The sequence below is a fragment of the Primulina eburnea genome, chromosome 6 (genome assembly GCF_022965805.1).
Source record: "Primulina eburnea isolate SZY01 chromosome 6, ASM2296580v1, whole genome shotgun sequence".
NCBI classification, from domain to species: Eukaryota; Viridiplantae; Streptophyta; class Magnoliopsida; order Lamiales; family Gesneriaceae; genus Primulina; species Primulina eburnea.
This window is the reverse complement of record NC_133106.1, coordinates 34,850,927-34,864,930: the sequence shown is the minus strand read 5'-3', so window position 1 is coordinate 34,864,930 and position 14,004 is coordinate 34,850,927. Positions and strand designations below refer to the sequence as shown.

Below are 14,004 nucleotides of genomic sequence, written 5' to 3'. Positions count from 1 at the left end.
ATGTAGGAGTTTAAAATTACTGAAAATTAATATTTAATTTGTCTAAACATACATAAACACTATATCTAAAGTGGTGTACGTAAAAAATGATAAACATTAATCACGAAAAAAATGTGTCCGTTGTCTGTAAATTTGGAACATAAAATAATATGTTTGTAAGGGACAAAGGGACAGTATTTTTTGGTTCAAGATTCGAGTTGTTCGAAGATTTATCATTCATTGATTCGGGACTTTTCCTAGCATTGGCTCAGTTTATCGCCATCCCCATGTGTAACAACACAAGTATCCCTTGCAAGAAAGAGTTGTCTTTTTTTTTTTCAAGTTTAATCGAACAATGTCTCCCAAGCTTCTTATTCTTCTCTCTTTTTTTATTTTACTAAGAACGAATGATCGACCAATCTTCGAATCCGAAGTATTTTTCACATTAAAAATATGTTTTGGTCGGAGGATAAATCATATTGTAATTTTTAATGATATGATTACGATAGATATAAACTAAAATTGTATTACCAAGGATTATTATAGCTTGTTAGAATCACAAAGGGAACTTGCTTGGATTTTGCCTATTTGAAAAATGTTGGAATGTGGTGATTCGAAAAGCTTGTGATATGAGCCATTTCCATGCTTCTCGTTTACCGTTAGTATTTTATGTTAGCCAATATATATATTTGAATATGTATCATGTGAGACGATCTCACGAATCTTTATCTGTGAGCAATATTCACAATAAAAGGTAATACTCTTAGCATAAAAAGTAATAATTTTTCATAGATGACCCAAATAAAAAATCTGTGTCACAAAATATTATCCGTGAGACCGTCTCACACAAGTTTTTGCCTATATCTTTTATTTTTTAGATAAAAATAGGTTTACGAAGGTCGAGAAAATCAAGAAAATTTAATAGCAATCTCAAATGCAACTCCAAGAAAATATAATACTCCATTCAAATTCAATTCCAATGTGATTCAGATAAGAATTATATAACGCCCCAGATTCGACGATTGTCCTCACTGTATCAAGACGAGCCTTTCCAGAGTGTTTATGTCCTCACTCACACGCACTCTAGGAAATTTTCCAGGAGGTCGCTCATCCCATAATTGCCCCAAGTTAAGCACACTTTAACTTTGGAGTTCTTATGTGATTAGTTACCGAAAAAAAGATGCACCTTCTTGATATGAGTATTACATATCAAATCGTTTAAACCCTCCTCAACTGCACAGTCCCATACCTGAACAGTTTCGTAATCCCTCTCCTTCCGGTGTAAAATCTGTTCATTCATGTTCCCTTCGCCTAGAAGCCTGCCAGAAGCCGCTCATTGTCCGTTCAACCTCAAGGCACCGACGATCACCCACCGCCCTCTTCCGCCCCGAGTCTTACAAACTAAATTAATGATGAAGAGTGAGTTTTTGTGTGACGATGTTACGATTCTATATATGAGACGAGTCGCCTTGGTTAATACCAGAATTAAAAAATAATACTTTTGATAAAAAAAATATAATATTTTTTCATTAATCAAATCGGATTAGAGATTTGTTTCATAAAATTAACTCGTGAGATAATCTCATATTAGTTTTTGTCAAGAATCAAACATGCCTTCAATTTATATTTTAAGAAAAATATGGTTCTAATTTAAATTACTGTATCATTAAATTAGAGGTCGTTGAAAATAAATTTTTGTATATTTCTATAAAAACTATAAATAAAGGAAGATGGGAAATATTTTTATAGGAATCGAGAAAATAATAAAATATAGTTTTATATATCATGTTTCTTGCAAAAAAACTATTGTATGTTCATAAATAATTATAAATAATAATTTATGTTATACATTTATTTTATTGTCCAAAATTTGGGGGTAAATGGATTAATTGATAATTTGATGAAAATAATTAATTAGATAATGACTCTCATGGTTCTTTTTTAAATAATTATCTAGCATATATAATCAGTGAAATCATAAATTCAACATATAAAATAATGATTGATTTATCGATTTTTTGAGAACCGATTGATTGATATATAATTAGCAAAGTTTGTTATATTATTCTTAATTTATTCAATTAATACCTTTACACATGATCGTGATTATATTATATATGTATATATATGAAGATTGAGCAAAGAGGGTTCATGAAAATAACGAGAAAACTTGCTTCAAGAATTCATCCCCCTAGCTTTGAATCTAAATATATTTTTGTAATTAAAAAAATAAATAAATAAAGGTTTTTTTAAAGACCCATATTTTATCAAAATCTGACTAAAAAATAAGCTAATTAGGCCAAGAATTTTGAATAGCTAATTTGTTTTAATAACCAAATCATCCGAAGTGCGTGCGACGCACACAAAAAGATTTCCCCAATTTTTTTTTTTTGGAGTAAACAAAGTTGGATAATGATTAAAGATTTGGGTACCCAATATTATTTTATGTAAATGGCGTATAAATGATCATCCATTTTCAAAAACCAAGTTGAAAAGCAAAGCCCCTCATTCAAGAATTACCTCCTAGCTCTTCTCATCGGTTTCCCTTCTTTCTTGAACAATCGTCTTTCTCACACAAAAGGTTCGTCATTTTTTTCTTTCTTTCTTTTTTCTAATATTGATCTATCTATCATCTTTCTCAAAGTCCTACCTTTTTTTTTGCTGTAATATATTTAAATTCTTGGTTTTTTTTGTTGTTGTGAAAAGGTGAAATATAATCTATAATTACATCTGTTTAAATTACAATAATATTACGGTGGGTTTTAATTTTTCGATGATCTGAGTCGTTGAAAAGGTTTTCTAGTGTATTCTTCTCCCCGTTATTGTATTAGTTAATTATCTTATTATACAAGTTTCCGATGTTCTCGATGAATTGAGTTTGACTTTTTTCGCGGGTACGAAGTTTCATTGCTTTTCTTTGATTAGTTGATTTCTGTGACTGAAAGTTTTGATTTTTGAGCAGTGGTATTGAGGTGTGATGGCAAAGAGTTCATTCAAGCAAGAACATGATATCGGTTTGTGCTGCCGTGGATTCCATATCTTTTTATAATAAATGAATCTTCGTTTCTTTTCTTGTGGGTTATTTTTCTTCGAAGTTCTGATATGTTTCACTTTCTTTTTGTTCAGAGAAAAGGCGTGCTGAGGCTGCTAGGATTAGGGAGAAATACCCCGACAGGATTCCTGTGAGAAATTCAGAAATTTTTCTGTAGTGCTGCCGTTTGTAATTTGAGCGTTTTCTTTGGATAGTTATGTGATTTTGTCTATTTAATTTTGTGCTATATGTCTATGGTATTTTTCAGAATCACTTGGTTTTCACCCTTATTTGACAATTTTCTTGAACCTCATCGATATTAGTAGCTTTTTACCATTGAGTTCTAACCTTTAAGAGAGCTATTTATGTATGAGTTCTGTGAACGTAAACAAAAGGAAAAACGACTGTTTTCATCATACATCATGTTTTTAGTGTCGAAATTTCCAACCTTTTGAATTTCATGCTTATTCTTAGCCTAGCATTGCCCTTGTCAGCCAAGATCACTATTGTAGGAGAAACCTATTTACGAATCATGTCAGGGCACCCTTTTTTCTGTGGTTTGGAATCTCTTTAAAACGTTCTGTTTTTATTAGGTAAATTGAATTTATATTGATAAACAAATAAGACGTATACAACACATGCCAGACATACTTCTGATATTCACGAATCTATAAGATTCACTCCTCTAATATCTTCGTCTGTCTATGTGATACCTTTTGTGAGACATGTAAGAAGTCTTGTTTCCTACAATTGATGCCTTCTGTCATATCTTAATGTTTGTGTCGTGTCAACTGTTAGGTCACTGCCTTGGCTTCCTTTTATTTCGTGTTATTCCCTCTGTCTATATTAACCTGAATACGGAAATCTTGTAATTTTGCATTCAAGAAGTTGAAGATTGCAGCGTGAAATCTCATTTAAACCCAATTAAGAGTAAATTAATGTCACTTGTGTTTGTGTGATGTAGGTGATTGTTGAGAAAGCGGAGAGTAGTGATATCCCCAACATTGACAAGAAAAAGTAAGCGTGGCTCCACAATTATTGATTTCCACTTAATTCGATTTCATTGTAATATATTGTTTGCTTAAATTATTTTATTGACAATATCTTACATAAAGTTATAGCGAGATGGGATTCTAATTATCTGGAGATGCTCACAATTGACACTACTGAAGGGTAAATATTTGTTTTTTGAAAAAAGCATTAAGGGAACAGGAAAAAGAGGTAGGAACAGAGGGACTGATTTGAAATTCCAATTATGTGCTATTGCTTAAAGATTTATGCACCACAAGTTTTTTCTGTCAAAGGGTGGTTCTGACTTATTATCTCCTTGAGCTCTCCCATTTGTTTCATTCCGTTGGAGACCTGATAGCTTTACTTACTTTGTTGATTTGTAAATATTATATCACATAAAGCTTAGAACTATGAGGTTATTTAAGTTGACCGTTACTTGGGGGTTATAACTTATTGTTCAGCTTCAACAGTATTTCTGATTATTTGCTATTGCAGTGTGATATTATTCGAATTATCGAATGATTCTTTTGAAACTGTCGGCTGTATCATGACATTTGTTACCTACTCTAGTTGAAAATGTGACCTAGTGTTTTCTCTGATGTTGTGTGATAAACTATCATATTTGATGGTTTTGTGAAAGTTATGCAGCTTTTTTGTCATCTTTGTCTGCTGACAGAACTTCTTTGTCAAAATTTAGGCCAACTAATGCTACAAGATCTTCATTTCAAGGAGTTGTATAAAAATCCTTTCAAATTTGATTTTTTTTTAATCCAAAACAAAGGCAAAAAAGATAAATCGTGGATCGATCAATGTGATCATGAACAATTTCGTTCCTTCTTAGATCCACATGTTTGTTATTTTTAGTCAGATCACGTGCAGACATATTAACTGAGATTCTAAGAATTTTTAACATATAAAGCCAAGGAATGTTTTATTTATATACTTGGGAACATGGTAGTAGTTTCAAATTTTGTTATCGGCAGTTCCATTTTATGTTGCAGGTTGTCTTTATGTCAGATGTTTGTGCTTACCAGTTTTGAAAGTGAAACATTCACTTAGCGTTTGCTAGGTGCTAGGGCTTTTGTCTACTCACAGCTCAAAGATTTTTGAAAGAGTTGATGTATTATTTTTACAAGCTAATTTTAAATATATTTCAAAATGAATTTGAAAGTTGATGTGTGTTATGAGGTGATGTTGATAAATGATTGTAATCATGTTTTGGATGGTTGGTTTCAAATGTGAAATAATATTCTAATAACAACATTTGAAAAAATATTCAAGTATTTCGAAAAAAAAAAATTCTCAGTGAAGAAAATCTACTCAAAAGCCAACAAAGAAATCCAAAGTAAGTTCTTTTGTACATGGATGATCTATATTGTGACGGATGATCAATCATCACAATATCTTTCATTAAGCTACCAGTCTAAGCGCCTTTCTCTCTTTCTCTTGTTGACTTCCCGAATTGGTTTGTGCTTCTTTTCCTTTTTCCTTTTTGTTTGTGATTTGAGGCGGGACCATCTAGTTACTGTAAGGCAAGAATTCGGATGGTCGAAGGAATGATACCCGCACATTGTTGATTGCCTTACCTATATTTCCCGGCATATGCACACAGTTGTAAACCGTGTCATCATATTCTTTACAATTACAGGTATCTCGTACCAGCTGACCTGACTGTGGGGCAATTTGTCTATGTTATACGCAAAAGGATCAAACTGAGTGCAGAAAAAGCAATTTTCATCTTCGTGGACAACGTCCTGCCACCTACAGGTAACCATCCGTATACCGTGAAAATACTGTCACGTTTTATAAACTTCTTGCTATCTTCATTGTTCAGGTGCTATAATGTCAGGAGTATATGACGAAAAGAAGGATGAAGATGGTTTCCTTTACGTTACATACAGTGGAGAGAACACGTTTGGGAACTATTTTCTGCCATAACCGCCCTTCACAATTCAGGCTCTGATCTCTTTGACAAGGCTTGCTCTATTTAATTATGCTCATAATTCTCTTTGCTGTGCTTACCTAATGTATAGCATTAATCTGTGTAAAGTTTCCTTTTCTTGAAGACGGCTTGAATGATGGCAACACTTTCCTGGTTATGAATCAAGAACAATTTAAGAATCATTCTTGTTCATGTTTGTTTAGTTGATTCTCTACTCTGTTTTTTGTCCATTTTATCTGATAAATTACAAAAAAATGTAGACTCTAGACACGACAAACATTATATCCAAACCACCACTTTTGATTATTACAAAAAGACATAAAACTATACAAAACTTTGATCTGTTTTATTGGCATTATTGTATTTAAAATCATGGATCAATTTGTACAAATTAATTTTACAAGATAAGATTAGATGTGTCGGGTGTTATGTTTGTCCCTTACTTAGCTCTTCAAAGTCAATTATTATTATTTTTCTAAAAAATATTTTGGAAGTTATCTGGGAAAAAAACACTTGTTTGAGTATAGAAAAGGAAATATTAATATAGATGGATATATTATTAGAGAGCACGTATTTATTCTAAGCTACTTATCTACGTTATCTTCATCAAACACGATGCTTCACTTTGACTTTTGTTTAGGATTTGAATTATTTGTCTCATTTTTCATAAGTTTCAATAATAAAAATTATATGAGATAGTTTCATAAATAATTTTTACGAGACATATATGAAAAATATTATTATTTTTATGTTAAAAATATTAATTTTCATTGTAGTTATGGAACATATCGACTTATTTTATATGAGACAGTTTAATTTCATATATTATGTGTTTAAATTTTTTTTGATAATTTTAACCGCAATTTTTATTTACGTTCCCAACTTTTTTCTCCGTTAAAAGATAAATATCGATTGATAGGGTCAAAATGGAACCATTAGTAAAATAACTACATTCAAGGCAAATTCTACAATTTTTCGGAAATACATTAGAAAAATTATCTAAATAATAGTAAAAGTCTGCACATAAAAACTAGGTTAATCAGATCCTACTTACGTAGGAACTACCCTTACTTCATTTCAACGGGTAAGATCTTGTCACACATATAATTTCAAAAAAAAAAAGTAAGTCCTATATATGCATGGACAAATCTTGGCCATCTATCCTATCATGAGAACAATACCCACATGAATAAGATGAAATAAACCTAAAACTCACCATTTTGATTTGTCAATAAATGTTTCCACTGTATTATCCCCAAATTCATAACTATTTTTTTTCTGGAAAAAAATCATAATTAATTTGAAGAGACACGCTTGATGGAACTGAATAATTTAAAATATAAATGAATACTTTATTGTAATTGTTTCTGCAATGGTCAAACCACAATCGTAATATGTATGTGTGAGTGAACAATTTTTAAAAATTTAAAATATCTCACTCATATTAAAAAAGCTATACAAAATACATATCTAAATGAAAATACGGATCAATTTTTTAAAAAAATATTACCAAATACTCAAAAAAAACCACTTAAAAACTATTTTCATTTTTTTTATTGTTGGGGAAAAAGCAAGCAATCCAAACGTATTTGTACCCCATATATTGAATATTGCATCATCGAGCTCTAGGTAGCGATCAAACATGACTTACACCGTCCCTTATATGACAAACCATGGCAGGTCTTCTCAAAGACAATAAAATAAAAGAATAAGGAGGCGACGGGACCTCACTCGACACCAGAGCTGGACCGAGCCGAGTGCGAGACGTAACAGCCCCATTCACATGTTATATATTCTCTCAACTTGCTTCGCATGTAATTAGTTGGGTCTGGTCTAGGCATAGACAGATTTTCTTGGGCTGCAGTTTTGCCGAAGTAATGGAACATGGAATAGGCACCACAGAAGCGGGGGGCCGACCGTGGGACCGCAGTGGGCCCTTGTATCGTGGCCTGGTGGTGCAAATGGCGGTTCAAGCATGCTGCACTGTTTGTTGTATCAAGGGTCCCCATCTCCCATTCTCCTTTGTCTCCATTTTGCTTCAAGCGCACCCTCTTTAAATGCGCAATGCAAGTTCCACATGAGTAACTCATTATTGTAATAATAGCCACATGCATCATTTAGGCTTATAACAAGTTGTCGTTTAATTATCTGCACCACAATTCAAATCTTGTTCAATATTATGTCCAAAGTTTTCTACTTTCTTCTATCATATCATAATACAAGAAACGTGAAATTCACATGTGATTAAGTAACAAAATATTCGGCATCATCTCTATCCATATATACCTTCTGTATTTTGATCAGTTTTAATAAACATTTTCCTTTAAGAATGTTTTAGGCGAGAAAGCCCAAAGACGAGAGGAGAAATTGGCAATTTGTGACCAACATTCCACTTAAAGATCCAGGCACCATGAATGCTCGATCATAAAATGTCTATATGCATCATCTGCAGGAAATGGAGGACCCCCCCGGGCCGCCTTGTGCTCCCCCGACTCAGACATTGCCCTCGAACATCGTTTGAAACACTAACAATGGAAACGTTGACTTAAATATATTTTTAAAACCTGCATCATGTATTAATCATATGATTTAAAATGAGCACCCAATAATATCAAAAAGAAGTCCAAGATAAGATAATGAAAAATATGAGTTATGTGGCCTGTTCTAGACCAAATAATCTAACAAAGAAAGTAACCGAAAGATCGATCAACAAATTTTGCCAAAACGGAAGTCAGCAGGAAATTATAAGCATAAGATGTAAAGTTTGAAAATCAAAGCATCTTCACTTACCATATAAAACTAAAGGAATCAGAAAGTTTTACTTGTTTTAGCTATATGGAGAAGCAGTGCATACAATCTGATGATTCTTTAACACTACATTTATAATGTAAAAGAAAGATTCTTCGCAAATCTAGAGCTTCTGTGTGGCTACATGGCATGTAATATTGTAAAAGCTTTTCTTTTCTACTCAAAGAGATCAAATCTAGTTCCAAAATCAACTCTCATCCTTATCTTGAAATGCTATCGACGAAAACATCCGAATATAAGTTTTAAAAAATATAGACAACAGTAACAGATCAGAACACATGAAATTTTTTGGAATGATTAAACCGTTTAATTGTATCCGTCATTGAATTAATTAGAGGGGAACAACGTTGTAGGCTGTTGCATTCATAGTTCAGGACCAATGAGGCTTGTTCCGCATACAACAAAGGGTTTGTCGACAGCTTCATTAATTTTTCAAAAAAGTGATAAATTAGACTAAACACTATTGTACACGGTTAGGTACAAGAGAAATCAGCATATGATTTTATGTAAGATACTAGCAAGAATAGAAAGGTGCACTGTGTTGTTCCTATATTTACGGAACAGAGAAGAAAAAATATTGAATTCAGTGGCAATGTAATAAATCCATGCTTAAATTGGTCATTGTACGGATGATAATTAGAGCGAAATATTTTAGATTTTAAAATATAGAAATACTTGATTATAAATTCGGGAATTGATGAGAATTGACTTAAATGTGATGTTTATATTGGGAAGTGCAGAAATTAATAAACGTTTATTATGGCATGATATTTGATTTTTAAACATTTAAATCAAAGTAACCAAACTCGCAATAAGAGATGAACCATAGAGATATGAATGAGCCAGGAAAATCCGTAAAATAACTTTGGTCAAATAAATTTGAGTAGATCATTTTCTTAAAAAAATAACCGAGAGTTATAAAAAAATAAACCCCAAAGAAGACTTCTGTTCAAACACATGTGATGGTCTTATATTTACTATAATTTTATAACTTCATAATTGATACAAATACAAAAATTTATTCAGTCACGTATACGAAGGGTCTGTTCATGTTTCTTGAATTTTATTAAGCAATCATCCGCATACCATGAACCTACGTCGACCGTATAATGACTTTCTCCATTTAGGCCCACGCTTGATTGAAGGGTAGAAGAGGAGACATGGGAGGCCACCAATATCTACAATATTATTTCCAATGGCCAACACCAAGCAATCTGCATGTTCTCTTAAAAAATACAATTTCATCTCCTACCGAAACCCCGCATTTAATGCTTTATCTAATTCTTCTCAGTGCATATATAGGTCATATGACTCGTATCATATTCTAAACTCGTTGTTATTCTTGGTCTTTCGCTCTGATCGCACTGTTTACTTTTTTCATATACCTCTAAATCATGCCTCCACTAGTACTTTATCTAGTTATATATCTTTGTTTGCATGCATGCGCTGCTAGGCCACTTATGGTTTTGGATGTTGCACAAGTTCAGGTATCGAGAAATGATTTTAAGTTTTGTATATTGAAGTATTGTAAAGAGTTATAAGACTAACCACATAATTTGGTTCAGGGTTTAAACAGAATAGAACCTGAGACATTTGTGTCACGAGGAAACGTCATCGCTGAATATGGTGGGAAGATCTCTGATGGAACAACAGCTATCCAGTTTGAAAATCAGAGAACTTCTGCAGTTAAAGAAACAGAAGGCACGACAGGTTTGTAGAAAAGATTTTGTTTCATAGATTGTCTTTGATTCTTCCTGGCTTTCACATAGAATACGCGCGGTGATTTATACTAGTTATTCATCTTCCTCAACCTAATACAGTATTGACTGCCCAATTTGCAGTGTATTTGACAGAATAAAAGTGTAACCTTTTAATATCAGTATCACATGTTCAAGCATAATATATAACAATAGTCACCTTTTCTTATCTTGAGGTCATGCCCAATAATAATTACTATATTGCAATCTATTATGATTATTCTTTTCCTTAGTGTATCAATATATTGGGTTTCAGATTCGCAAGTCTCTCTTACTGATTACTGTCAACCTACAGGTAGTCCCTCGGTTAAAATTTTATGTTCAAGGAAGATTTTGCAAGAGGCTGCTGAAAAAAAGGTATTTCTTTGAAACCGTTGTCCCATATTTCCCTCAAAATTCATGTTACATAATTGATTTGAAGAGTTTAGACAATTCAGAGGTGATAGAAAGACATACAATCAACAGTTTCATATATAGAATTTCCTTTCAGTCTATATCATGCATGCACAATATAATGGATTAATTCAAGGAACAATAATATTGAATGTTATAAATCTGAACCACCATATAATACATGTGCAGGCATGGAAGAGATTTGAACGGTCCACACCAGAATCACCACCATCCAACGGTGAGGAAACTGTGAATTCTAAGGACAACAGATCAATAGCGGTGAACGTAGTAGTCATAGACTACGAACAACCCCATCGCAAACCACCTATTCATAACTGGGAACCTTAAACACTATCCAACACTTCTTCCGAAGTACATGTTCATCACGCCAAATCGAATTTTCTCTGCTGTGAATCAACAAATTTTTTTCCCTTTAATTTCCATTTACTTGGAGCGTGGAGGGGTAAAGTTGGCTCCCTCCCCTTTTTGAATCATTATGCATGTATATTACATTTTTTTTTCAAGAATTGTAACACTAGAGACTTGTTGTACAAAAGAAAAAGAAAGAATTATAACCCTTCAGATGATATTCTCCAACTCCACAATTCAGTTCTCGGGTTGTTTCAATTGCTTCAATTAAATGCATATGACAAGTTGCTGCAGGTGAGAATGTTATGAATTGAGTGACGATGGTCCCCTCTACATGTATTGAGAATAAAGAATTATAGAAACGAATTGGTTTTCTAATGTTTGTTTGGCCATAGGCATAAATGGTGTATAATTTCACAAGACACTTTCATTTTCAGTTTCTGCACTTTTAGTAGATGGATGTCCCTACTTCAGGTCCAATTGCTTGAATTTATCAGGTTGGACATTTCACCGATTACTTTTATATTTTGCTTCTCTTCGTTTTTTATTGTTTATTTTCCTATATATTGATTCTTATAATTGGGCAGCAAACGAGGGTTTTTTGAACATAGATTAATTATCATTATAACTATCTATTCACCCAGTGTAACATATAAAAACCAACCCAAACTCGAGTCTTCATCAACCTAGCCAACATATTCAAGATTACTTATCAGAAAATAGACAGCAATGCAGCGATTCAAAGTTCGTTATGGTCTACGAATTACACGAGACAAACCAATAACGAATTACACGAGATCACAAGCAAAGTTTGAGCGGAGTACAAGGACCAAGTCAGGTATGCAAATAAGTAAAAGAAACTAAGCACTATCAATGTTTCAAGAACATTTAGGATGTGTTTGGGGTGTTGGATTTTAGCTTTATGAATTCAAAATTTATTTACAAGTCCATCATGTACGTGACAACAAAAACAAATATATAAGAATTGAAATTCATCTTACAAGCCCTATATTTTTTTGTCCATTTGTGGATGCATCCACATCTATCAATCCTGATCAGACTTTACGAAAATGAGTTAATCATTCGAGAAATTATGTATTCCAATCTGAAAAAGAAAAGGTCAAGTAAATTTATTTACTAGACAAGAAAATTGAGGAGAAAGCAGTTATTCCCAGAAACAAATTGTTTTGCTCAGCTCTATCCCAACAATACTCAAACTGGGTATTATCCCATAGTATTTGGATGAAACGGAACTAATATAGCACAAATGAAATCTAGCGCAACAAATCTGGAAATCAAAACATAAGAATCCTTGTATTCTGAACAAGTTTGGCATGACGACTCCATGCACTCGGTATCAGTTGGGAGTATCAATTACTGGTTAAGTTAATAAAGAATGGACTTACAAAATCCATGTATTCCAAAGTTCTTAAAATCCAAATTTAAGATCCATATCTCCGCCTCGTGACCAGAAGTCGGCTGGACATAATCCAAAATCAGTCAGCTGAATGACACATAATCCATGTCAATTGCCATTCTAGCAAATACTCTGAGAATCACGATTATCTGACATATTGATTCACAACCAAAGCTGAAACAGGTGGCTGGACTCACAAGAGGGAATAAACTAATGGGACCGTGGGTCAATACATGCTTTGGTTACTGATTCTTTTATATTTCAAAACCCGCAAACAACATTACTTTCTTGGAACTATTTTTAGTACTCATTTACATTGTTTGGTTAAAAGTCAAAACTTGTCTCAACGATCACCTAGTTAATTTGCATTAGCATGATAAATCTGTAATTTTAATGGCTTCAGAGTGACAGCCACTCAAACTATTAGGACGTAAACCTTTTAGAGATGAATTGAGGCACCAAACATCTAGATTCTCCAAACAAATGCTATCTCAGCAAGTAGAAATACTAGAACAGAATTTCAACTTGTGCCAGAAAAGAACTGGTAATTATTAAACTTGATTCTAAACTCCGTGCAAGATTTTGATGCCCAAGTTCTAGTCTTAAAGTTGATAGATTGATAATTTGGGAAAGTTGTGAAAAACAGCTGTCATAATGAATGGCGTGACTGAATTCGTAACTGGATCATAGCAACATGAAACCACACACATGTTCCAATGTCACATCTAGAAGAAAAGAAACAGGGGACCTCCTAGTATGCATGCATCTCTTCCTCAATTAGCTACCTTTAAATAATTGAATTTTTCAATTAATTATTAGTTCAAATAAATTAATAAAAATATTATGTTATAATTAGATATAAAATCATAGAGTTCTATATAAAAACTTACAAAAATCTTGCAAAAAATCTATATGATTTCACGTAAATCTATTTGTTGAGATTCTGTAAAAGTAAATAAAAATATATCAAATCAACAAAAATCTATTATTTAAAAAAGTTAGTAAAAATAATCAAAACTACACTCATTTTATACTGATTAATACCGACTATTGGCATTCCAAGTTCTTTATATATACTCTAGGGGTTGAAATACATTCGAGGAATTAATTTTTTTTAAAAAAAATATAATTGACCAAAGATAGCATCAATTTTAAAAAATTATGTGTTCAAATACGTTTACAGCACCAAGTTTTAGAAGGTCGGTAGAGTGAAAAAATTCTTGCAAGTAAATTTCTACGATGCTTTTCACATCTTTGGTTTTATTAAAAATTACTTTATAGAAATGGTGGAATATAT

At 32.6% G+C, this 14,004-nt stretch overlaps 1 protein-coding gene and 1 long non-coding RNA gene across 3 annotated transcripts; both read left to right on the top strand.

Moving 5' to 3' along the window:
• The first annotated feature begins 2,417 nt into the window (after nucleotides 1-2,417).
• On the top strand, nucleotides 2,418-6,145 carry LOC140834640 (autophagy-related protein 8f-like). 2 transcript variants are annotated; one of them, XM_073199669.1, is made up of 6 exons: nucleotides 2,418-2,560; nucleotides 2,942-2,993; nucleotides 3,106-3,161; nucleotides 3,975-4,027; nucleotides 5,670-5,788; nucleotides 5,856-6,145. In XM_073199669.1, the coding sequence occupies exons 2-6, from the start codon at nucleotides 2,957-2,959 to the stop codon at nucleotides 5,957-5,959; spliced, it is 369 nt and encodes a 122-aa protein (XP_073055770.1). In that variant the 5' UTR covers nucleotides 2,418-2,560; nucleotides 2,942-2,956; the 3' UTR covers nucleotides 5,960-6,145. The 2 variants fall into 2 exon arrangements, with proteins under 2 accessions (XP_073055770.1, XP_073055771.1); XM_073199670.1 differs by lacking the exon at nucleotides 2,418-2,560 and adding an exon at nucleotides 2,629-2,873.
• Nucleotides 6,146-10,341: 4,196 nt separating this feature from the next.
• Nucleotides 10,342-11,533, top strand: LOC140833548 (uncharacterized). The gene is made up of 3 exons (XR_012118499.1): nucleotides 10,342-10,481; nucleotides 10,824-10,885; nucleotides 11,111-11,533. It is a non-coding gene; the product is annotated as an uncharacterized lncRNA (long non-coding RNA).
• Nucleotides 11,534-14,004: the final 2,471 nt, after the last annotated feature.